The 26718-nt window shown below is 39.5% G+C and overlaps 1 protein-coding gene across 1 annotated transcript in view; it reads left to right on the forward strand.

Annotated features, from left to right (window-relative positions):
- The window catches only part of TMTC2 (transmembrane O-mannosyltransferase targeting cadherins 2), a 182277-nt gene that overhangs the window by 121872 nt on the left and 33687 nt on the right, over positions 1-26718 (forward strand). The window contains exons 5-8 of the mRNA XM_053407294.1: positions 7518-7603; positions 8245-8429; positions 9830-9908; positions 22116-22237. Of these exons, the coding sequence (XP_053263269.1) occupies positions 7518-7603; positions 8245-8429; positions 9830-9908; positions 22116-22237 (472 nt within the window). The remainder of the gene's footprint in view (positions 1-7517; positions 7604-8244; positions 8430-9829; positions 9909-22115; positions 22238-26718) is intronic.

Below are 26718 nucleotides of genomic sequence, written 5' to 3' on the forward strand. Positions count from 1 at the left end.
AGGCTGGAGCCGAACACACCAGCCTGATGCACATGGGGTTGCTAGGAGCAGGGCTTTTGTGCATGGTCCATGCCCCATCTCCACATTTCAACATAGGTATGGTTCAGGCAAATGCTTGAAGAATGGCTAGAGTAATGAAGGCAAGTGCAGGGAAGGTTGGAGAGAATAAATGGCTTTCAAGAAAGCACCCAGAATGGTCCTTTTGAGCTTTCAGAGAATTTTCTGAAAGAGTTCAAAAAGTCCCAACCAAGATGGCTTTAAGAAAGGGAAATGTCAGAGCGGTAAATCATTTTATCACTTGTCATAGCACTAACTGGTTCTTTAGAATCATATTAAATATAGGTAGATGCAAAATCTTCCCTATTTATGGATATTCTTGCATTGCAGAGTGATATTGCATGCTTGTGGCATTCATATGCAAAAACAAGTACACAAGGATAGGGTTTTGTCTGTGATTAGTGCACATTGTTTCACAGCCAAAATGTCAACCAGCCTGCTCTACCCTTGGTTCTTGGCTGTTGCTTATCACTATTCAAAATTAAAGAGCCAAATGGCTTGCTCTTATGCTTGCTATTGCAAGCAAAAATCATGAATATTCAATGCACCCCTAATTAAAAGTGATATTTTATCAATGTGACACACAGGCAAAATTATTTCCATGAGGAAGTATCTCTACATGAATAGAGATTTAGGATTGTATCAACTGGTTTTTCTCAGCTGATGGTAAGGCTTCCTTCAGTGAAATGAGGAAGGAGGCAATTTTCAGAAGTTTCCCTCTGAGTCTCTGCTCCCCTAAATTTTTTATGTGGGGATCCCCAGTCATCTGGAACAAATTTGCCAGGGATTCAGGGGGAGGGGTGAGTGACAAAAATTGCTTATATTTCCATTCCACTGAATGAAGCCTTGCTATCAGTTCAGCTACATCAGCCTAACACATTTGCATCATTTTTAAAATGAAAAGTTTAGCATATTATCATATAATGCAGATACAGCATATAGTATATGCATAAACTTGACCTATTAGCTAAGCTTGAGCAGCATGCTAAATCCTGGAGGAAGATTTTGGAAGCTTCTACTTTTGATTTACTACAGTTTGTCATGTCATCTGAACCAACAAACTGTGGATAACATAAACTAACATTAACCTTAGTTAATTTCAAACAGGACAACTTCAAAGCTTGGTTTCCAACGCTGACTGGCTTAAAACAACCACAGTTAATCACAATCAATGAGTTCAGGCATTATGGTAAGTTGTGGTTCATCAAAGGCAGAAGCTTCTGAGCAACTCCTCCCAGCTTTGCAGACGGAGAGGAGATGATAAGATGTGAGAAAAGAAGGACATTAGGCATGCCTTATTATAGCATAACGTCTGAATTATGCCAATGTGAGACTTTTCAAGGCTGAAGTTATAGTGTGTAAAGTTCAAAAGCAGAAGATGGTAGGGAGTAGAAACTGCCTGGGAAACATCAGAATAAATTATTTTAACCACCTGATAATTACATCTTTTGTCTTTTTACAAGTTTAAAAAGGTTAACTGTAGGAAATCTGTATGTTGCAAAAATTATGTGCCTAGCACTAATTCCACCTTACTTAGACTCATCATGTCTTGATAGTTCACTTGAAATTAATCCTTATTGTCGTTGATGTGCCATGCATTTAAAGTATATTTAAGGATAGAATGTACAAACTAGAGAGATGCAAAATAATTTTCTCTGAAACATTATTTTTTAGTATGTTGAATTGTTAGCAATGTAGATATGTTTTCAGTCTCCTGCTTCCTTATTTAACCTTGACATAAGAGCCCAAAGCAAAATGTTGTTGTTTTTTCAATCTAAGGCAATTTGTGTGGGTGGGAATTGTTTCTCAAGGGTGAACTTTTGCAGCGGGTTCTACAAGCATTTTATACTGATTATTAGGTAACTGACTGAACATTTCAGCTGTTTTGTGGGGGAAAGTCTTTTTAAAAAATCTATTAAAAAGCTACATTAGTTCCAAAATATCAGTTATCAATAAATAAATGAGTTTGGAGAAACACATGTTTTTGGTTCAAGATACTTCGCAAAAATACCTAGCAGAGTTTCTTCACTTTTAAACTGGAGGTTTCATTTTACTGTGCTTGATGTTTTAATTTGTTGGAAGCCAACCAGAGTGGCTGGGACAAACTAGTCAGATGGGCGGCATATAAAATTGCTGTTGCTGCTGTTGTTGTTAGACATTATTTCCTGCCACATAAATGCTGCTACAGTTGTACCTTGGAAGTCGAACAGAATCCGTACCAGAAGTCTGTTCAACTCTAAAGCACGGCTTCTGATTGGCTGCAGGAGCATCCTGCAGCCAATCAGAAGCCGCTGAAGCCTGTTGAATGTTTGGCTTCCAAAAGAACATTCATAAACCAGAACACTCACTTCTTTTTTTTGATCGTCGGGGAGCTGAAACGTACGAGTTCCAGGGCATTTGAGAACCGAGGTATGACTCTACTTGTTTGCTTTCACAAAGTTGCCAGTCTGGAATTACAGTTTAAGAAGGACATTGATACAGTAGAGTGGATCCAGAGGCTCAGCCAGGACTGTGAGGGGTCTGGAAACCAAGTTCTGTGACAAATGGTTGAAAGAACTGGATATAGATGCTTAAGGGGAGATTTGATGCCCGTCTTCCAGTATCACAGACATTTTCTGTTCCATCGTCAAACAGTTTTTATCCTTAAGAAGTTACCTAAGATTAGGAGAACCTTATTAAGGGTGAAAACTGTTGGATGATGGAACAGAAAATGTCAAAAAGTGATGACTCTTCTTCGCTGGCAGCTAGATAGCCACCTGACAGTGTAAAATGCTGCAAATGTATCCTGTATTGTATTTCCTAATTGAACAGTGTGGTTCTAAGATTACTTCCAAAGTTGCTTCCAATTGTAAAATTTTATGATTCTTCTCTCTTCCTTTGTGTGTATATAATATATGTGTCTTCGTTAAATATTTTCCTTTTAAAGGTGGAAATAAAACTGCAGAAACCCACTCAACAATTTTTTTTGGACACTACAGCAAAAGGGATAGGGTATCAAACATCCCATCCAGAGGCAATTTCACTTTTGGAAAAAGATTTTTATTTCCTTATTTTTGCCTGACGAAGAATCTCTAGGTCATGTGCAAGACTATGTTCCACCAAAGTTTATAAACAGTATTAAGCAAGGTTAATTATTTACCAGAATTCAATATTCACTCTTGCATCTGCTCTTCATTTTGCATCTATATGAATTTTAAATAGCTAGTAAAACAGCTGTAAAACAGTCTGTATTCTGAAACAGAAGGGAAAAATAAATCTGTATTGCCTCAGTGGATGCCAATATTAAAGCTACTAATAAAAGCAGAAAATTAGTTCTGAGGTCCTCTAATGAAGAGAGCAGAATATCCAAGTGGCATAAACATAATACAAAAGTGATGCTATATACTGAGCACTACAAAAACAATAGTTAATTGTTTCAGTATGTGCAATCATCTAATCTAAAGTTCATAACAATAGAGACTTTCCAAAACAAGGGGATTATGGAGTGAATATATCAAAGAGTAACTGTATAGGCAAAGCAGAGAGCAACTGGAAAATTAATTCAACCTCTGTGCTTGCTTTAGTATCCCATAGTTGTGACGTGTTGTTGTGACTGAAGCGTTCTTCTACATCTACCTTATTTTCAGTGTGCCCATCACTGCTTTGTCCCAAACTTTGTGATTGTTATGGATGAAGAGAAGGCCACTACAATGGCATGGTTCAGACATAATAACAGACCACCGTTTGTTGTTCTTGCATGAATCTTGTGGCTTCCCCTCTGCTTTTCATACTGCAAGATGAGATTGAAAGCTTCTGTTTCTTGTTAAGAGTCAACCTCAGTTTGCTTTTGTCTTGGAACTCTGCAAATGATGGTATATTCAGGTCACTCTTAAAAAAGAAGAAGATGAAAAACCAGGATCTCCTTGCAGCATTGCATCTTGCTTCTTTCAAGTGTGGTGCAACAGCCTTTGCATGATGATGTTAGACACTGTTTCTGTAACGAGAAAAGTTACAGATAGACATCCCTTCACCCCTACCCATACTATTTCAGCGTGGCACAATAGGGAAGAAAAGTGGTGTGCAGTTTTACTTTGAGAGACCAAAGGAGGAATGCCAATTCTCTGGGATAGCGCCCAATATTTGGGCATCAGCACAGACAGAAAGGAACAGGCCAAAGAAGTAATGGTGAGTTTGGGAGCGTTTCTAGAGCATAGCTTGGTCTACAAATGCTTTGTCCTCCTTCTGTGGACTTCATGTATTTTAGAAGATGGGGGGAAATTTCATGATTTAGGCATAATTTTTGTGGAACATGCATGCAGGTGTTTGTGAATGTAATATATTACACATATATATTGACCACAGGCCAATATCTTTCCAGGCCTTTGATAACTATCCTGTCTTTCTCAGATAGTTGCAAAAACCTGATTTTCTTTTTCATTTTCTCTCTGAGAGTAAGTATTGCATTTTCTCAGGGAGTTTTCCCAGTCTTATATCTTGCATCTTCTTCAAAAATAATCACTACAATTTTGCATCCTATGCAATCATATAATTTTGCTATAGTTATCCAATTTTCTATCTTTATCCAGAAAAAGTTTTTGAGCTTTATTCTTGTCTCTGTCTCTCATTGTGGCTTAGCACAGTATCATTCTAGTGACTTATCACCAGGAGAGAGAGGAAAAAATACAACAGCTGTGGGCAGCAGGCCTGAACTTGGGATCTATTATTATTTGAGTTACTATATTTAACTGTTTAGCCGCTGGCTACAAGTCATCCATCCTCAGTGGTGTACACAAACTTAGATCTTTGTTCAGCAGTGCTCTCTCAATCCTATAAAATAATAAAAAGAAATACCACCAACTAGTGAGTGATCTGTTGTAATATTAAGCCAACCACTCTGTGGCTTGTTTCTCTGTTCAATGAAATGAAGAGCTCCATGCAACTTGCTCCATGTAAGAGGACAGAAGATTGCAGGCAGCATGTATCATTCACCAAAATAAAATTATAGCAATTACCCCTATGTCACTTTATATCTGAGTGGGGATTTGAACTCTGGTCTCTGAGATCCTAGTGCAACACATGAACACCGCACTAGCTTGTGTCATGCTGTTACTGTATGCTCTTCCATGTCTAACCTGTTGTAAATGGAAAACTAAGGGCTGTCTGTTCAGATGTTGCCTACCATTGCAAAGATTCCAATGGACCATCCCTGAGAGGATGGCAAGGGAAAGTGCAGAATCTGACGCCTTCCAAGCATCTACACAACACAATCAATTTTTTAATGTATGGTCCCCAAAAATCTATGTAAATAGAAGTTGGCATTAATGTAAGACCTTCTGCCATGCTTATAGAGAGGCCATACCATGGAGAGTTGAAGCCTTTGGTATTCCATGATTCAGTTATTCAATAGTGTCCTCACTCAATCTTTTTTTCTTATATGTGACGGATATAAGCATGTAGCACTCTACAAGTTTTGTTGGAAGGTATCAAAGTAATTTTACTATAACATTAATAAAAAATAAAGGGCTTTACTAAAAAGAAAACTTTTTTGCCTTCTTATCTACTCAACTCAGAAAACTGTGGAGAATTATTTTCCTGTCCTATTCCTTGTGTTCAAAAAATGAAATAAAATTATTGCCTACCTGCCTGCCTCCCACCCTCTCCCTCTTGCCCCCGCCCCCGCCAAGAGTTGTGGGCTAGGGATAAAAGTATCTACAGTACACAGATTCAGAAATAGCAATACCTATATGAAGTATGTGGGGTTCTGAATGGCTGATTGTTGATAATATAGCGAGGGGCAGCTGAACATATATCCCCCCCCCAAATGGGGAAAGTCATGCTAAAGTGACATTTTGGTCTACCATATTGGTTCAAAATGATGACTGGCATCCAAATATTGACCATGAACACTGCTCCCAGCTTGGGAACTCTCATGCTAGGTTTGGTGATGATATCTCAAGAGGTAGCTGAACCTATGGAGAACAGATGGAGAGACAGTCAGGCCATTTTGTGAACTACAGTGGTACCTCGGGTTAAGTACTTAATTCGTTCTGGAGGTCCGTACTTAACCTGAAACTGTTCTTAACCTGAGGCACCACTTTAACTAATGGGGCCTCCTGCTGCCGCTGTGTCGCCGGAGCTCAATTTCTGTTCTTATCCTGAAGCAAAGTTCTTAACCTGAAGCACTCTTTCTGGCTTAGTGGAGTGTGTAACCTGAAGCGTATGTAACCCAAGGTTTACTGTATATAGTAGATAGCCATTCTAGGGAGCAATCTGCTTTACCCTGACTGTGAAACAACTCTAGCTATTTTCTATTACCTTTCCCTCTACCTGAGGAATTTATCAGGTTAAATCTACTAAACAAATCATTAGCAAGGCCCTATCTTGCAGTTATATTTACAAATTCAACCTTTTCCAACCTCTCTCCTTCCTGATTGAATGTTTCCCATCCCAGCCATGATTGGTTGAGAGTATCTAGGAGATTGACACTATGTTCTGTCCATCACTGGTACTGCCATCACAGTATTCAACTTTGTTTTCAGCAGCCAAACATTTCCTTGATAAAGAAACATTTCTCAAAACATTTCAGCAGGAACGCTACCAGTCTGTGCAGCTGTCTTTTTGTTCTTTTGTAGTATTCTCCCTCTAGATTTAATATGTGATTGATGGAAATTCCAAACACTGAAATTTGTTTTAAGTGGGAGCTGAACCAAAAATTTGTGGGGTTCAGTTTTTGTAGCAAGAAGATTACTCTTTGTGGACTGTATGCATTTTCTCTGAAAGATACGTGCTGTTTAAGATGACATCCCTCTCAAACTTTTCTGTGTTATTTGGATGTACCACACAGCCACTTCCTGAAAGCATTCAGCAGATGTTTTGTTGTATTTAATACAAAGCCCTGGGTTTGATACCATTTCTTCTTGAAAGAACAAATAATTCAGTTTTCAAAAGCTTCAATCAAAAACACACTACTAGGATGTGTGCAGACATTGCTATTGACTCTTCATAACAGTATTCAACCATACGGAGGACCAGTCCCATGCAAACATAGGCTATCATTTGCATCACAACAAATGGCGTTACCATTTTTTAAAAAAATCTTGAGGTTTTGCATCAAGGCTTTGGAGGTTACAAAAATGCATATTTATAAAATCCCATTTTCTTAGCATTCAGATTCTTTAATCAAGAGAGCTAAACAGAACAAATTATCCTAAATAACATAAACAGCTATAAAAGTGCTTGCCTTAAACGGCCTTTTTCTGCATATATAAATATAAATGTTTTAGTGAACTGCTTCAGCTTTTGTACTTAGAAATTCACCTCTTTTTAGTTTCTTCCTTGCTTGTGGTTAAACGTTTTTCTTTTACAGTACATTGCCAGTATATAGACCAATAAATTTGACTCTTGTTACTTTATTTTTTATAATTAAATTCTCGCTCTCTATACAATTATCTTTCCCCCCTCCATTTTTCTTTTAAATGCAGAGGGTTGTTGCTACAGGAGAACAGCAGGCTTTCAGAAGCACTACATTACTATAAATTGGCCATTGGAAGCAGACCGACTTTAGCCTGTAAGTAAAGCTGCATGTTCATTTGTTTTTAAAAGATGCTTTTCTCTCGTGCTGTGGTATAAATACCACTTTTGGAAAAGAGCGCTGAAAAATACATTTTATCTGTAAAAAATTAATTGTGCGCAAGGGAGGGATTCTGCTTGCACATAGGTATTTTTCATAATACCTCCTAAGCCTCCCTATGTGCAAAGGTTGCTCATTACCAGCCTTCCTTATTTATTTGGAGAATAGCTACCATTCCTGTTGAAGCTTTGTTTATTCTTCAGACTCACATACCTACCTGGTTGGAGCTCAAATGTTTTTCTCGTTGCAGTAGTAGAATGTGGCATTTTATCGTACATAATCTTCTCTAGAGGAGTGGGTTGTGGCAAGAGTCTTTTAATCTATAGCATGACCATTGTCAGTCATGATAGGACAAGTTTAGCAACATCTGGAGGGCTGCAGGTTCATCACCCCTCTTTTATAACATACGGTTTTGACAATAAAGAATTGGACCATATTGGAGATTGTAAAGATCAGTCTAGTTTTACAAATATGTACTAGCAACTGTAGTCATCATGGCTTTGATGGTTTTAAGCAAGCCTGGCTAAAGTGGGATCTCATATGAATGTGTGATATCTTTTTATTTTTCTCTCACACAGCTGCCTATTTAAATACTGGTATCATCTTAATGAACCAAGGCAAGGCTGACGAAGCCAGGAAGACATTCCTGAAGTGTTCAGAAATTCCTGATGAAAATTTAAAAGATCCACATGCTCACAAGAGTTCGGTTACTAGCTGCCTTTATAATTTGGGGAAACTCTACCATGAACAAGGACAGTATGAGGTAAGACCTTTTTCTTCCACAACCATGTTAGATACCTTCACAAGCTTCATTATAATAGTTGCTTAAAACCAATTGGTTGAGTCCAGAGTTGCTTAAAACCAATTGGTTGAGTCCAGAGTTGCTTAAAACCAATTGGTTGAGTCCAGAGTTGCTTAAAACCAATAGGTTGAGTCCAGTTTTGAGTGTTCCACCCTTGCTGGGCCAGCGGGTGATTTTTGCTCATCTTCCCAGACCCTTTGCATTTCCTGAAGGTTTGAGCCTTCCGTGAGGCAGCACAGGGAAGGCAGAATTTTTATTTGTGAGAACATGGCTTTGAGCCCAGCATAATACTTCTAGAGATCTGCAAAGGGTATGGGAGGGTGTCATTCAGTGAGAACGAAAATAAATTTCAAGCAATTGCAATATATAAACTATGAACAAACATTGGAACATAGGAAGCTGCTTTATTCCCTTATACTAGTGGGTCCATCCATCCAGAGCTAAAAAATGCACACACACCCGCTCCATCTCTCCACCTCCACCACTGCCTGATGTTACTGGAGGTGGCCCAGGGAAGCCCTGGCCTGCTAAGTGCAGCGGGGGGAGAATAAAGGAGGCCAGAGAGGAGCAGGCAGGAGGAGGAGGAGTGGTGAAGGAGGCGGCAGCGGGTGACAAGTGCAGGAGGCAGCAAATGGCACCTCCCTGTTGTCCCCAGCCTGCTACTTGAGGTGACTGCCTCATTGAGCCTCATGAGCAGGCAAGTCCTGCATCTCTTTGCACTGACTGGCAGCAGTCCTCCAGGGTTTTAGACAGGAGTCTTTCCAAACCCCATGTGGAGATGCCAGGAACTGGGGACTTTCTGCATGTAAAGGAGCTTTGACCCTTGTCCTGTGGTTTTTGTATGTTTATGCTTGGGCTAAGGTAGCCCAGCTGAATAAGCCTCAATGCAAAGCTGCTTGTATTTTATGCATTCTTCATAAATCAGTTGTCCTTCATATTCTTCCAGCCTTTTGTATGAAACAATACAGATTGTAATAGTGATTTGTGTTTATAGTAGATCGAGAGCTATCATTGTGAGCATTTGAATCACATGATAATAAAAATACTCGTCTGTAGTTAAATCCTAATTTGTATATTGTGTAATTCTACAGAATTTTAAATGTAAGCTAATGAGCCTTTGGAAGTTCTTAAATATTCCATTTCCCCTTCTTCAAATGAGGTGGGAAATGATGAAAATTATTCTGCATTGCGTTGAAGAGACTCATCTTTTTTGTTGACTTTTTTATAAGTGGGAAATGTGACCCTCTTCATGATTAATGAAGACAATTGCATCTTTCTTGTATTAAATTTGCATGTAGAAATTGCTTCTGAATTCTCTAATAAGAACATTTCTTTCTTTCTTTCTCTCTCCCTCCCCCCAGGATGCCCTTACAGTTTACAAAGAAGCAATACAGAAAATGCCAAGGCAGTTTGCACCACAAAGTTTATATAACATGATGGGTGAGTACAAAGCAAACATTTGAAAAGAAAATTCAGCATTTTCACCATCAAGGTGATTAGATTATTTGTAACTCCCCATTCGATTCCTGCAGTTTCATTCAAGATTATTTATATTGGCCATTATATATGAGACACTGAGACCTTATTGTTCTGCCCATGGTGCATATTTCTGTTTTTCTGTTAAATTATTTTTTTAAAAGTTTAGGGACTGTATTATTTCCTCTTCATACTTTCAAAGTTCATAGACGAGGATTATGGAAACCTCATCCCCGATAACCTATGAATGTACATTCACATGGTCAACTTGACCCATACATGTGTACAAATGTATGTGTGTAATGTCTTCCACAGAAGTTTTTTTTTTGGGGGGGGGGGAGGTACCAGGCCCCTTGATCAGACAGAGAGAAGCCTAGATGTCTGCACTGTTTTTTTAATTTTAGATTATGTATAAACCACTTTCCTATATTTGTGTATCCAAAGTGCTGTGCAGTCAATAAAACCAATTTAAAGCAACAAAAGAGCAGTACGTAAAACTCAGACTAAAAAAGCAGTAGCAGATGAATCAGGCAAGACAAATTTCAAACTCTGAATGCCTGTTGAAATAAAATAATCTTAAAATCATATCTAGAAGTGATTAAAAAAGAGGGCCTGCCGGATCTTCCCAAGAGGGAATCTCCAGAATTGTCCCACCACCAACAACACTGAAAAGCTCATGCCTTACTTTCATTTGTGAGTGGGTTTTCTCCATCCCAATGAGGAAGGAAATCTCATGTGGCTTTCTATGGAGGGTAAGGGGACATTTCTTCCTCCCCATGTGGCCAATAGCCTCAGGACAGCAAGCTTGCAATTAATAGTTTGCTTCTGGCCCAAGACCTTTCTTCCAGTCTACAGCCCAAGGAAACAGGGGATCCAAAGCTGATTGAAGGGCTTGGTAAGTTCCTATGGGCTTAAAGCAGTCTTTCACTTGGTCCTGACCTAGACTAGTAAGGCGTTTGTCAGGATTAGCACACAGATGGGCAACCAGTTGATATAAAACCATCATAATCTTCTGGCTACCATATGGGTCTGTTTATATCTGCAAATGTATGTGTTTAGTCAGCAAACTGCTTGTGACCATGATCCCATAGTGCCCACAACCTACATTTAGCTGAATGTCTGAAAAGGGTTTGTATTATGCAAGTTGGACATTCATTTTATTTTCTTGTGACAAAGAACCTAAAGAACTATATATTTTAATATAGCAAGGTTATTCTTAGTCAGGTGTGATCTTCAGGACTTGAGATTTAAAGTTCTAGGTAGCTGCCATTGTACATTGACTAGATTCGCTGAACCGACTTCTTCTAAACAAACTGGGAAAGGGACAAACAAATTATTTGTACTTCCACTTACCATAATTATTGAAAAGGATTGAAGCTAGTCTTGCACATGGCCCCACACATCTCTTCTTCTTCTTCCTTGCTCACCAGACAGTATGATAGTTGAACTAACTCCCTGTAGAAAGCTTTCGACAATTCTAAGCTTGAGAAGATAAATGCTCATGGGTGTTGTATTTTATTTGAACTAAGGTTTAATGCAAAAATAAAAGTTCAAATAGTGGGTCTGTTTAACTCTTTGATTACAATGTGTTTGGTGCTTTCAAAGAACAAGAACTCCAGTTAGACCTGTTATTAACAATTTAGTGTTAAATTGTTAATATTAAGTCACTTGTACCATCTGTTTTCCATGATTTTCAAGGAATATGCCTAGTGTCTTTTGTCTCACTGGTCTGGCCAGCTGGTTCCTACTTTAAAAATGTTGCTACTTTTACTGTAGATTGACATTTTTAGCCTTCAGGCTTAAAGTTTAACAGTTTAGTTCTCTCTTCTACTTATTGGTATCATGGTCGTTCTTGCATTGTCTACCCAGAATGTGCATCGTATATGAAATTGTGAAATAAATTTGGTCTGCAGTATTGGTGTGATTTATTTGGCCAGGTGTGCTTGATTCAAACTAAGGAAACCATATGTTTGGCCCTTTACCAAAGGAAAACAATTTATCAGTCTTTTCATTTCACTTTCAAAAGGGAGAATTAGTATGATTTAAAATGATTATCAGTCTAATTTTTTAAGATTGCATGAAGTGTTTGTTTGGTGTATGTTTTCCTTTTTTGGCACTTCATTTTAAGAAGAAAGTATAAGGGTAACACAGATTAATTGGCTTGGCATTCGGACATGCCATACAAAGGCTAAAGTCCAACTCAGCTGCATTAAATAGGTAATCTATTTTGTTTTAAGGCTTCAATTAATTCTTGGGGTCAAAAGAAATAATGGTCCCTATGGGAACTTGAGTAGTTTAATGTTAAAATTAGGCTGGCTTGGTCCTTTTCTGTCCTGGAAATATGATATTATGCAGTTGATTGTGTTGCATTGCTCTTAAAACCACACAAGCCCACCTGCTAGAATAATTCATATGTTAGTCAGCTTAATGGTATAAATGTAAGTTGGAGCATAGGGGCTTTATTTTAATATTAAAAGGTAATAGGAAAGAGAGCAAGGCTGATATACTCAGGTTTCAGATCATTAGTTACACACATTTTTCCCTGTATGTAACTTCATTCCTCTAAGTGCACCTTGAATGCCTGTCCTTCAGGTGTAATTTTGATAAATCATCTAGGTGGTATTTTGACACTTTGTTCATCATTTGTGCCTACCACTACTGGTCACAATTAGGTATCCCTCTTCAAATACACATGGTTTTCCTTACTTATCATAAATATGAGGTGATAAACTAGGAAATTCAGGTGTGGCTTCTGGCGGTTCCCTCATTGCGAGAAGTAAGGTTACAGGGAACCAGACAGAGGGCCTTCTCAGTAGTGGTGCCCTCCCTGTGGAACGCCCGCCCATCAGATGTCAAAGAAATAAGCAGCTATCCTATTTTTAAAAGGCAACTGAAGGCGGCCCTGTTTAGGGAAGTTTTTAATATTTAATGCTGTATTGTTTTTAACACTCGATTGGGAGTGGCTGGGGAAACTCAGCCAGATGGGCAGGGTGCAAATAATAAATTATTATTATTATTAGGCTTATGTGCAAGTAGTTGTTGCAGCTGTTTTTGGCATCTGTCTGTCTCAGGTGACAATGGAGTGTGCCTCTGGAGGTGAAGTCAAACCGCTGGAGAATCACAGCGCCTGCTGTGGCTGCAGAAACCGGTAACTGCTGCCACCTGTATTGTTTTTGCTGCATTAGCTCTCTGGGACACAAGCCTGGGCAGTGTGTATGGAGGTCTTGGGCTGCTCAGATGACATGACCACCCACTTGGTCTTGGTGCTGTGGACCAAAGGAAAGCAGAGCAATACACTTGGCAGAAGTTTTGCTGCAGATGTTGCTGGAAGAAGGCATACAAGATACACAGGAATTCATGAAGATGCCCCTAAACGGCTTAGTAATACATTCTGTCAACTTCTGCCTTGTAAGCATCTGCTGAGTGTGAAGACTTGGAAATCAATAGTAACAGCAGTGTGGTTTCTAGCACTTACAGTGTAGTTGTATAAGTTGATCACTGGGTGGTCAACACAGATTTTTAGCTGTGGTATAAAAAGAAGGGCTGCTTTAGACTTGCAAATGGTGACACAGTGGCCTGGTTTGCACATAACCCAAGCCATGGTTTAATTCAATTATCCAAACCCAACCCAGCATCTTAAATATAGTTTGTTAATCACAAACACACTAAGCTTGTAAGCCATGGTTTGTTGTTTTATAAACCTTGGTTTAAGTTAACTATGGCTTAGCATTACTTGTGAAACTGGTCTGTGGTTCCTTTTGTCAGCCAAGGTTTGCATGTGTTGTTTTCTAGATAGTCAAAGCCAATGCAATATTAAACAATCAGATAGCTTTAAAACAAACATAAGCAATGGGTCTAAACAACAGTAATAGTTTGACTCACCCTAGTCAATACTAATTTACCACATTTGCAAATTGATGGAATAACGTCTACAAAATATTTCTTAAACTGTGCAACTTTAGTGCCTTTCAGAGTGAATCGATTTCAGCAGACCTTTTCTTTGGCGGTGACAGGGGGGTGCTTCAAAAAGAAAAACAGGATACCTAAGAAGATTGACTGATTGGTAGAGCTTCCTGAAACTCAAAAAATAGGTCTAGTTGCAAGCCAGTTGAATATACAGTCATGCCTCATGTTACGTTTGCTTCAGGTTGAGTGTTTCCAGGTTGCGTCCTGCAACCTGGAAGAGTTACTTCTGGGTTTTGCCACATGCGCAGAAGCGCAAAATGGTACACAGAGGTACCACTGTAATTTGGGGAGTCTATAATAACCAACCTACCATATTGTATGGATGGCTGCCCTACTTGAAAAGAACACATGAATATGCACCAGGTTGCCATGGGGTTGTGACAGTTCATCATCATTCCCCTACTACAGCCTCCTGACTCTGAGAAGCCATTCCTGACAGCTGTTGGACCCTTTGGAATGCAATTTGATGGGGCATGGGAGACTGCAGCAGGTCAAGGGAATTTGTAGAATTTGACTAGGCTACCTTATAGAAGCAAAAGACCACTTATGCAAGACATCTCTGGATCCAAGCCAGTGACTCTGTGTGTGTGTGTGTGTCCGCCAATATTGACACAGTACAGTTAAGGAATAAATCCATGCTGATGAATGATTCCTGTATTGCTCCATCCTTCTTGGAGCCAAGAGAAACAAACCATCAGGCTGGAGTTACCATGATGTGTATATCAGCACTCACAACTTGTTTCTCTGCAAACCATGATAGTAATCCAAGGTTTGTCCTTGGCTTACCAGTCATGGTTGATTTGGTAGAAACTATTAATGTTGGTTCACACATCATGATAAGTCAAGGTTTGTGGTTTCTCCTGGCTATAGGGAGTAAAGAATGAAATGGGAACAATTCAACAGCTTGCACTAGCATGCTGTCCATTCATGGTAAGAAATAGTTTATGACTTGCCATGTCATGTGAACAGGGCCAATTCATATAATTTCTATCTAGGAAATCTAGAAAATAAGTCTGGTATTCTAATTGTTGTTCCCCTTTTGTCATGCCATATGCAATGGCTCATCTATCTAATGTGTACTGTATATACCAAAATAGGTATCAGAATAAATGTTAGTTTATGCAAAATCTTAGTAACAATGTGCTCTTCTTTATCCGCTGAATGTGGATACCTTTATAAAAGACAATCTAAGCTGAGTTCAGGGCCCTCATTTTGATCATGATTTGTTCATGCTCTGGAGGTTATAGGATTGCAGAGCTCCTATGGTCTAAACGATTTCTCTCTTCCTTGTTGAAATTGATTAACTTTGGATTTCATTTTGCATCTCCGTTTTAGCTGTTGATTCTGCTAAATTACTTTTTTTTTATTTTAGTGAAGCCAATTAACTAAGCTCGGTGTTGATTGGGTGTCTGGGTCCATAAGGAACCATTCAAGCGAAATAAATAGAAATTGACTCTGTTAACAAACACTTACAAATTAGATCAAGGTGTCTGGGCTCTTAGTACAAAAATGGAAGATGTTCTTGATCTGCCCACACACATGTTGAAGGAGCATCCTTCATTTATATACATAGATATATATGCAAATTATAAAATATATCTTATCTTTTTTACATTTGGATTTCTCATACAGTTGGATTTATTCATGCATAAGTTAGGCTATAAACTATTTAGGTCATTGTTTAGATCAGCTGCAGGAAACCTTTGGCTTTCCAGATGTTGCTGACCTACAACTCCCATAATCCCTGGGAATTAGCCATGCTTGTGGATGCTGATGGGAGTTGTACTTCAGCAACATCTGGGGGGCCAAAGGTTTCCCCACACCTGGTCTAAAAAGTTGCATTTCATGACAGTTCTGACACAGAAACAGTACGAATATAGTATGATTATATGTATACTCAACAACAATATGCTATCCCTCCCCCCCCCTTTTATCTTATCATTTAAATACACTAGAGATCTGGTTAATTCATTGACATTTTGATATAAGATCACTTACACATGGACCAGCCTTATATCCACAGTGTTAACATCTGTAAACAGATGGAGGTTTACTGGTATTAAGGTTGAATGATAAGATTAGAGGGAACTGCAGAGTTATTTCCCATGTAGGTATTTCTCTTTCACAGTAGCTGACAATGAGACTGAATAATGGAATCCAGACAAGTTACGAGATAATGCTAAACTATAGTTTTGTGTAACGCAAGAACCATACTTCCATACTACTGTTTGAAGCTGGCTTTGTTTCCATCAGCCATAGTTAAGAATAACCACAGTTTGTCAGGGTTTGGACACAATGGCAAAGAGTGGATAGATAGAAACAGAAACAGAAGCATCCAATCTCCTCTTTGTGGTGGTGCCAGAGGAGATTGGGGACTCATGAGCCTGAGTTTTGTATATAGATATAGTTTTATATAGATATAAATGTGCACTCAGATAAATATTTGTTTTGGAATTATAACCACCATCACCATTTCAACTTGTTAATTAATTGTTACACAGAGTGTCTTACAACACCTTTAAGAACATAAACAAATGATACCATAGAAACAGAACAAAACAAATTGCACATAACAGTCGTAGGAAGCTATGTGCTTCACTAGTAACAAAAGGTGTCATTGGACCTCCAAATTATTCTGCAAAAGACAACCAGCACTACCAATCTTGACAATTTTTAATTTCTTTTTGCTCTCTATTTCAGGGTTATTCTTTATTTCCCACCAGAGCTGCTGCTTCCTCAAATTCAGTCAGGAATTGAAATGAAAGTGCACCTAGTCACCTTCACTATCCCCTAATTTGTTTCCAGTATTCAGTGAATCTCATATTTGCTCTGTTAACACAACCTTGCAGATAAAACCACATAGCACACACATGTGTTAGTTACTGAGAGCATGAAACAAACCAAACCCCTAGCTTGTGAAAGTTTGTTTGTTCACCAGGAAATAGTTCTTACTTGCCACAGATGGCAAGCTGAGCAGCTTTTTGGAAGCCTCGACAATGTGTTCTTCACCTCTCTTACTTGCACAGAGTGCTTCAGTTCAGTCTGTATTCAAGCTGACATCCCTTGTCTTACACTTATTGTATTTAATAAAACAAGGAGCGTTTTAAGTGGAAGTGAATTAATTTAAGTGTTCTGGGCATTGTAGCACATGTTCCTTTGCACCAATATTTGTGGAATGTTTTCATTATTATTTTTCTGTGCTTGAAGCCAACCTCGAATCAGGAGACATTTTTATTAACCGGGAATAAACCAAAAGGAAGACCCTACAGGCATAGTCTTTTAAATCTGGAACAGAATGTGTACCTCCTCTATTCAGATTATGTAAATCCAGATTTTGTTACAATTTGCCCCCACTGAGAAATAAAGTAAAATATAATTGCCTCTTTCCCCCTTGTCCCTTAAATACTAAGATGACATTCAATTAGTATGCTAAACAAGGTGCCTCACTGCCTGCATATATTAAACAGTTCCTAATCTTTCACTTCATATAACAATTTTTGTCTGGCGTAATTAAGACTTTGGTATTCTCTTGGGCAACTAATGAATCTTTCCCTACCTTTCCCTTTTTGTGCTATGATTTAAGTAATGTACAATTGTATTTCTATCACACAGACTCTAGGGATGCATTATTAAAAGTCATCAGATTTCTCTTGGGACTGTACTAGAAGTCTCACAATTGATCTTTCTCTGTTACATGTATCACTTAAAGAGCAAAGCTGCCATTAATCACAATATTTTTGTTGATGCAAGCCCAGTTCAAAGTTCTACACTGCATATAAGTTTCCTATTTTTGTATTAAATTGTGAGCACTAACACAATGCAGGGCAAAAAATGTCCACATGAAAATGTAGCCTTCGTTGCTACATACTTTATTCACATCCAGCTATACTTTCTTAACTGGGTGGGGAACTGCATGTTAGGTTTCCATTTCCAATCCAAAGGCTATTCCACTCTTTAGGGGTCTTTTAAAAAAATAATATTTTTATTAGGTTTTTGATAATTTTATACATATAAAACATAACCTTTTCAAACATTTAAATACAAGGTTCTTTTGAACCTTCGGACCGCCTTCCCTCTTTCCATGAATTCCATATTTAAAATTAAGTTTGCTTCATCTTTTACCTTTATCTATCTATTAATTAGGGGATGCGGGTGGTGCTATGTTCTAAACCACTGAGTCTAGGGCTTGCTGATCAGAAGGTTGGCGGTTCGAATCCCCGCGTCGGGGTGAGCTCCCATTGCTCGGTCCCAGCTCCTGCCCATTGAGCAGTTCGAAAGCACGTCAAAGTGCAAGTAGATAAATATGTACCACTCCGGCGGGAAGGTAAATGGCATTTCTGTGCGTTGCTCTGGTTCGCCAGAAGCGGCTTAGTCATGCTGGCCACATGACCCGGAAGCTGTCTGCGGACAAACGCCTGCTCCCTCGGCCAATAAAGTGAGATGAGCGCCACAACCCCAGATTCGGTCACGACTGGACCTAATGGTCAGGGCTACCTTTACCTTTTTATCTATTAATTAACCATAAAGGTAAAGGTAAAGGTACCCCTGCCCGTTAGGGCCAGTCGTGACCGGCTCTAGGGTTGCACGCTCATCTCGCTCAACAGGCCGGGAGCCGACACTGTCCGAAGACACTTCCGGGTCACGTGGCCAGCGTGACGAAGCTGCGTCTGGTGAGCCAGCACCAGCACTGCACACGGAAACGCCGTTTACCTTCCCGCTAGAAAGCGGTCCCTATTTATCTACTTGCACTTAGGGGTGCTTTCGAACTGCTAGGTGGGCAGGACCTGGGACTGAATGACGGGAGCTTACCCCACCGCGGGGATTCGAACCGCCGACCTTTCGATCAGCAGGTCCTAGGCTCTGTGGTTTAACCCACAGCGCCACTCGCGTCCCTTAATTAACCATAATTATCATAAATAATTCCACATTACAAGTGTCCTTACATCCCTGCCAAAGATTTTAACTGTTTACAGTGGTCTTTTAAGTAAATTACAATTTTACTCCAGTCTTTAGTAAATATTTGATCTTCCTGGTTTCTGATCTTCCATCTCTTCATACTCCATCAGTTTCAGCTGCCATTCTTCTTTCTCTTTGGGGGTCTCCCTCCGTAAAGCTGCAATGGGAAGCAAGGCTTTTGATTCAGTATACCCACTGCCCCTTCTCTACTATTCAGTCTTTTCACCATCTACATTTATCTCTTCCCTCCTGGTAGCCTTCTACCTACTGAGCCTCTCACCATTAGGCAAGCCAGCCCCAGCCGCTGAGCGCAGCTGTAGTCTTGTGACCTCTGCACCTGCAGTCACTCTGCATCTCCTAGCTGCAGCACCAGCTACAAAGCAGAGACAGGGCCACAATTGTTAAAACAATTGTTTTAACTGTGTGTTGTTGTTGTTGTTAAAAAATCTTTTAACTGTTTTTAATTTGTGTGGGGTTTGATGGTGGTGGTGGTAGTGTTCGTTATTCCTGAGGAAGGGAAGATGTGCCTGGGAGGAGATGTGCCCTTTATATTTATTTGGTAGTTGTGAATTTTTATTCATGCTGATATATTTTAATGACGGACGATTAAGAAATATTTTAAACAAAGCAAACAAATATATTTGCATGGTAACCTCTTAACAAATGCTTTGCAGAGCTTCGTTCGTCGTTCTGTAAATCAGCTTGTGCTATGCAGCAGTTTAAATATACCTAAAATGCTGTTGCATGTAGCATAGACTTTTGAGACAGTGTTACATGTTTCAAGAGGCTTAAATCTGTTAGTCCACCAGGATGGCTAAGCTGTAGCCTTTCAGATGTTGCTTGAACTACAGCTCATATCATCTCTGACTACTGGGCCTTGCTGGGTCTGATGGGAGTTGTAATTCTGCAACATCTGGTTTGCCACAGGTTAACTGGTCTGTCCTCATGTGTTTGGAAAAGATACAAATTGTACACATCCTTTGTATTTTCAAACAAATGAGCTCTAAAGGCTCCTAGTTCTAAGGTAAATTGGACCCTTAAAACACATTCAGCAAATGCCTGCATCCCTTTTCCATAAAGGGACAGGCTAAGCAAAGAGGATTTGCTTGTGTCTGTCATTTTTTTGTAACAAACAGCAGCATTTTACAGACCTTAATATTTTAAGCCTCCTTTTGCTCCCCTCAAAACTGCATATTCAGGTTGCCAAGAAGCATCTGGAGCTATAAAAATGGATTTATTTCAAGAAAAATGAATAATTTACTTCGCTGAAATCTTTTGGCTGAGCCTTATTTCTGCTTTTAACTATAATTTGTTTGTCTTTTACAAATATGATGCTGCAGGAGGAGATTCTGCTGCATACTCAGCTATATTCACATGTTTAGAAGCTACTGTGTAGTAGATACTGGAAATTTAAAACCCACTGTTCAGCTATGTGTGTGAATTTGTATAAAGGGGAAACATTAAAGTTCACCACACTCTTGTGTTTGAAATCCTTATTTCTCACCATAAAGCTCGAAGTATCTTATTGCCTAAATTTTTAACCAACTGACCACAGCTGTTAGTATCAGCTATAGACAGATGCATTATTGCAAACTGAAAGTTCTATATAAATCATCATTGCATATACTTATGGTGATGCATTTTAATACTGTTTGACATTCAGGGATCAGCAGTGGAATTTCTGGCAGCACGGTCTAAGATAACTTTCAGAGAGCAGCTAATTTTAGTAGACAATCTACAACAATCTAGTTGTTCTGAGAGGATCGTATGAAATCTAGCCCATGGTGTCCTGAATTTCCTTTCCCTCTTAATTGCCGTACTCTCATATAGAAGACAGCACATCAGATATCACTGAACATATGGTAGTAAAACAATGACAGGTATATCTGGATGAACTTCCTTACATGCCCCATTTCCGTCAGGGATTTTGATCTGTTTACATGAATGTGATAATATTAGGAGCCCTTTATTTATGAACTTCTTCTGGAAACTGAGGGGGGATTATTTGATGTTGCTCACTGGCAAAATGCTCACCAGTTATGAAAAATGCTTCCTCTGGAGCTCCCACTGACAATAATGTCAATTTTTAGATGCCAGCTGTAGACTTTTCTTTCTCATTGGGCTTTCTGATTGACCTGAGTAACTATCCAGTCCTATTAACAGACAGTTGAGTTTTAATGAACCCCTGCTTTTTTCATGATTGATTTAAGCTTTCATATTGTAATACATGCCAAGGTCATGTGGCAAAGGGTGACACCCATCTGTAGCTTCCAAGGTCATCTGTCTTTGTTTCAAATTACTGCCTGGTCTGGATAGCACTGTCTTTCCAGTTAAGAAGAGAGACAGTAGCCTCAGGCAGCAGTGGCGTCTTTTCTTCCCATAGGGCTTTTCTCCCTCAGCCCCTTGACTATTCTTGGGAGTTCAGAGCTACATGTACCTACCTCTTAACTAGCCTGATGCCTTAATACACCAGAGGCAAAGTCTAGATTCTATCCTGTTTCCAGTGGTGATGCTAGAGAAAGGTTGGAGCTCAAGGATAGTCAAGACCAATCATGCGGCAGCTAGACTGGTGACTGGGGGCGGCCGCCGAGACCACATAACACCGGTCTTGAAAGACCTACATTGGCTCCCAGTACGTTTCTGAGCACAATTCAAAGTGTTGGTGTTGACTTTTAAAGCCCTAAACGGCCTCGGCCCAGTATACCTGAAGGAGCGTCTCCACCCCCATCATTCTGCCCGGACGCTGAGGTCCAGCGCCGAAGGCCTTCTCGCGGTTCCCTCATTGCGAGAAGCAAAGCTACAGGGAACCAGGCAGAGGGCCTTCTCGGTAGTGGCACCCGCCCTGTGGAATGCCCTCCCATCAGATGTCAAAGAGATAAACAACTGCCTGACATTCAGAAGATATCTTAAGTTCAGGGAAGTTTTTAATGTGTGACAACTTAGTGTATTTTTGGTCTTTGTGGAAGCCGCCCAGAGTGGCTGGGGAAACTCAGCCAGATGGGTGGGGTACAAATAACAAATTATTATTATTATTATTATTATTATTATTATTATTATTGATAGAGCATCTGCTTTGCATGTAGAAGACCCCAGGTTCAATCCCCAGCATCTCCAGCTAGGACTGGGGAAGATGCCTTGTGAACAAAGTTAAATGGTTATATCCCATTAAATTAACTCAGTTTTATTCTCTCTCTCTCTATATATATATAACTCCATGTCCTCTAACTGGTTTCCAATTCTGCTGTGCAGGGGAAGCCTACATGAGGCTCAGCAGATTACCTGAAGCAGAACACTGGTATGTGGAATCACTGCGGGCCAAAACAGACCACATCCCAGCTCATCTCACATATGGGAAACTCCTGGCTTTAACGGTAAGTTGTTATTATTTATTATATTTCTATACCACCCTTCATCAGAAGATCACAGGGCGATTTACAGTTAAAAAAACCCTCACAAATACATAACTATCGGGAAAGAATATTTTCATTTTGGCTAAAATTCTAGTGTTTGTTTCTAAAGAACAGACAAAAGCAAATATTGATGTTATCTTAATAGCCGGACTTCTCAAAGTTTGCCTTTAATTCAGCATTTATTTATTTTTTTAAAAACCCTAGTAGGCTCCCTTTTCCCAACTCTGCTCTCTTCCCAACTCATTCCTCAATTTCCCAACCACCACTGAATCTGGAGAGAGAGGACACAGTGTGCCCCGTGCCCCAAAGCCAAACATGACCGGTGAGCCCTGAATAGGAAGAGCTGTTCCCCCAGACCACAAGACAGGAAGATGAGCTCCTCCACAACAGACAAATTTTGTTGTTCATCCTCTGTTCCCTCTCCTCAACCCAGCTCATAGTTACGCTGGGGTATTATAAACCTATTGCCTTCTGTTCTAAACCATGGGGCTCCTTTCAGCAGGAGGTGGTTTTCTTCCCATCCCTGTGGAAGTCTCTGCTGCTGATGGCTCGATGGTCCATTGTCAGGAATGGTGGGACTGCAGCTTGTTGCCAAATGAGGCATTTGGCTTTTCCCCATGTACATGAATGAGAACATGGACATGAATGAGACAATTCTTCCAGAGACACCACTTCAGTTGAGGCTTAATCCTGTCTGCATCCCTGGTGATATCAGTGTTTGAAATAAATTGGGAAAACTGTGGCTTGGAGCAGGTCAGCACTTCAGGTTTTCAGCTATAGATGAGAGAGAACTTTGACCAAACCCTCAGAGGTAGGCTGGCCATCGGTTGAAACAAGGATACATGTGACATTATTGAGATTTCATAGTTGTGTGTACATGATTAGTAAAACAGACATATCTTGCTGTCTCAAATGTATAATTTGCCTGAAGTATTATGGGATCTCCTAGGTAAAACACAAAAAACAAACTAAGTGACAGGATATATGAAAGTCCAAGGGGGGGTGGGGGGAGATATGAGGCTGTTGCGACAATTTAAAGCCTATCAATGGTTTTGTCTCTTTTAAAAGGACCGTCATAGTTTTAGATACCTTGAGGATTTAACATTCTTCACCTTGCAGAATGCTTTTCTCACGCTCTGCTTACAGGTTATGCCTTCTGCCTTGTTGAATGGCAGATAGAAACAAGCTCCTGTCTCCCAGTGGAATTGTATTTGTAACTTGAATCAAGCCAGAGAATGTAATCAATTCTGTTCTATAATGTCCTTTATATGATGGGCCAAGGGAAAATGGAGGATTTTGGCTAGATTAACATCCTGTTCTGACAGAGAAATCATCTGTTTTCTATTAGAAAAATTACATCCTTTGTGACATATAGAACAGCACTGTATGTTTTAACTGCAAGGAAACTTCAAGTGAAAGAAGAGTAAAGGATTAGGACAACTAAGGAGTTCTAAGAAGATAATAGATCTTTTTTAGATAATGGATGTTTTTAGTTTAACTTAACTGAGAATTTTATTATATCGGGTTTTTAAAAAAGTTTATTTTTTTGAAATTTTACCTGAAAACTCTCAAGGCCAATGGCTAATACAATAAAGCTGATGGTGACTTTAGTTTCCATACTTCCTGCAATTGTTAAGAGTTTTAAGGCATATGTTCTTGTGTGAGTTTAGCATATAATATGGTGCCATATAAAATGTTTGTGTTCATAGAAATTAATGAAGTGCACTAAAGTTATGGTGCTCAAAGAAGCATGAATTAGTGCAGAAAACAAATAATGTGACTTCAAGTCATTCATTTGAAACTCATTATTCATGCCCGTGTCAGTATGTAGATAAAGCTTTCCCAGTTTTGCATAGCACTGCTCTAGATTTTCTGCTTAACCTTGTTTATGTTATCACATTTTAAGCACAAATTTTATCTGTGTTCTATTATGTTTCCTATGCTAATTTGATAGATTAGTAAAAGCTTAGTAGGAGATAGTATTTTATGTACCTCAACTATTTTATGAAAAGCATTTTATATCTTAGTTTGGGTGGCACAGAATGGGAACATGGAACACTTTTTACAATGTAAATCAAACCCGAATCTATATTTGTAACAGAATGGCTAGTGAGATTATGATCTCCCTGCCTACAGTCAACTGGAAGAAATTTTTTCACAACCCACATATCAAGTAATATTATAAATTCATATGTTAAAATTATAACTCACCAGGGTGTATTTTACCAGAAAGCATAAGAGGAGGAAAATTTAGTGGTTAAGGCATATGAGTAGTGGCTCAGCTAGTTGAATAACTGGAAGGCGGCCAACCCTGAGCTAAAGCCCCTGTTTTCATTTTATTTATTTTTCCAGAAACGGTATTTAGCTTTTTGAAGGTACATAGCACCATGATGGTGCTGTTATAAACTCCCCAATATCTCATTGTCGAAATGAGTTACTTATGGGAAGACTCTGTTGAAGCTAATTTCCTTGTTCTAGAGTATTGCCAGAGTGCTGGAGTCCTTCCCTGATTGTGATCATTTACAATATATGTATTTTCTGAATATAAACATGTTTATTTTAGAAAAAACTCTAACATTTCAGCATTCCTGTAATATATGTAATTGTGCTTCTGACAAAAATAACAGTAAAAGGGGCAGCCTTGAGTATTTAGAATAGTTAATTTGATCAAGACCTGGAGGTACAAAAAAAGTGTCAGCAATCTAATGTGAAGGCAAATTTTTGTACAAAAATTGGAGGTTGGGGTTTTCATAATGTTAGCTAGGCTTTTGTTTTCAGCTTGAGAGGCATTTTATCTGTACTGGTGTGACATTTATCACATAATGGCAGGGTTGAGTTCTCAAATGTACTTATCCCAGATTGCATATCTCTCTCTACACTGTACTGTAGTCTTGCTTGAATGCAGTTATAATCTAACTAGCATATTCACAGCCTACAGGCAGTGGGTGGCTATGGTTGGTACAGTTGATCTTCTCTGATGTCATAGAGGGCCTTGGCAGGAGAGCTGTCATTGGCTTAGCTGCTGTGATGCCTCAGAGTAGAAATCTTGGCCAAAGTAGCTGTGTGCTCAGGTGGGCTTGGAGACTTTTACCCTTGGGACTATGAAGTCAGTAGGTAACTATTAACAGGAATCATGCTGCATTTACCTCTGTATTGCCTGCGTGCCCATAGGCTTTGGGATAACATGTTGTTGCTACATATTGGTTGAGTAGTTTCAGGGTTTATGAATGGAAAGCCAATTTCCACAAATGCTTCCTGCTTATGCCAGGATGCAGTCTGACCTCTTTTCCTTTGTATAAGAACAAGCATGAAGGAGGCCTCCCAGCCTGTTCACAGGTCCTTATATGATCAGTGAAAACAGTTGGTCCTGGCAAGTATTAACCGCTCTCAATCTTAACCTAGCTCTTAAAAGACACCACCATGTTGAATCTATAGTCAAACCTGAATGTTACTAGGTCATGGATGACTATGGAAAGGTAATAGTAGTTCAGAGTAAAGTTAGCTAAGTGTGCGGTCTTGGTGAACACAGTTTCATGTGTACGCCTTTATTTCATGCCTCTCTCCTTGTCTCCATATGTCCTTCTGCTTAACTTTTCAGTCATTTTGCCAACATGCTTCACTGAATATTTTTCTCCCAAAACTTAAAACATTAGCATGACTGTAGCAAATGAAAGCAGTTCCAAAATGTAGTTACTTTTGTCAACTGGCATCTGTCAACTTTGCTTCCTTTTGAATTTGGCCACATGCCAAAAAATTACGTTTTCGTTTATATTTGCATTGACTTTGCCGTCCAATTACAGCAGATTTGTCTGCTTGCCAAAATTTTGTAACTCTAATTATGAAACAGAAGGCACTTTACATTTTAAAATAAATACTTAATAGCATCCAGTGGTGACACTATGTTTTTCATTTCTTGATGGTGAGAGGGAAGGTTGTAATTGGCACTTTTCAGTCTCATCCCTTTTAACCTTCCTACTGGCTTTATTTAGAGGTCTTACACATATTCACCCACCTTCAAACTAAGGATCACAGCAGCCTTGTAGACAGATGATTTTAGTAGTGGACACCAGGCTGCACTTCATAGGCATCTGTCAGGGAACTGCCATCGGAACGAGAGGAGGAGGAGGGGCTCCACGACGATGCTGGAGAGGGGCCAAGTAGGGAGAGAGGCAGGTCTCCTGTTGGGGAAGAAATTCAGCGCGACACCAGGGATGGAGGGGGGCCAATGGGGGAAGCAGAGAGCAGGCTCAGAGACTCTTCACTGGACACCAGCGGAGAGAGCACAGGTCCTCCGATACCCACGCCCACCCTGCGCAGAAGGCTTCCGCACAGGGAGGCTAGGAGGAGACTGGGCGTCAAACAACTTTTATGTTGGAAAAGGTTGAAGAAACGCCCACTGTCGGATTCTGCCAGCGACTGAGCAGCCATGAAGTGAGTGGCTG

Source organism: Podarcis raffonei, chromosome 10, assembly GCF_027172205.1.
Source record: "Podarcis raffonei isolate rPodRaf1 chromosome 10, rPodRaf1.pri, whole genome shotgun sequence".
In the NCBI taxonomy this organism is placed as follows: Eukaryota; Metazoa; Chordata; class Lepidosauria; order Squamata; family Lacertidae; genus Podarcis; species Podarcis raffonei.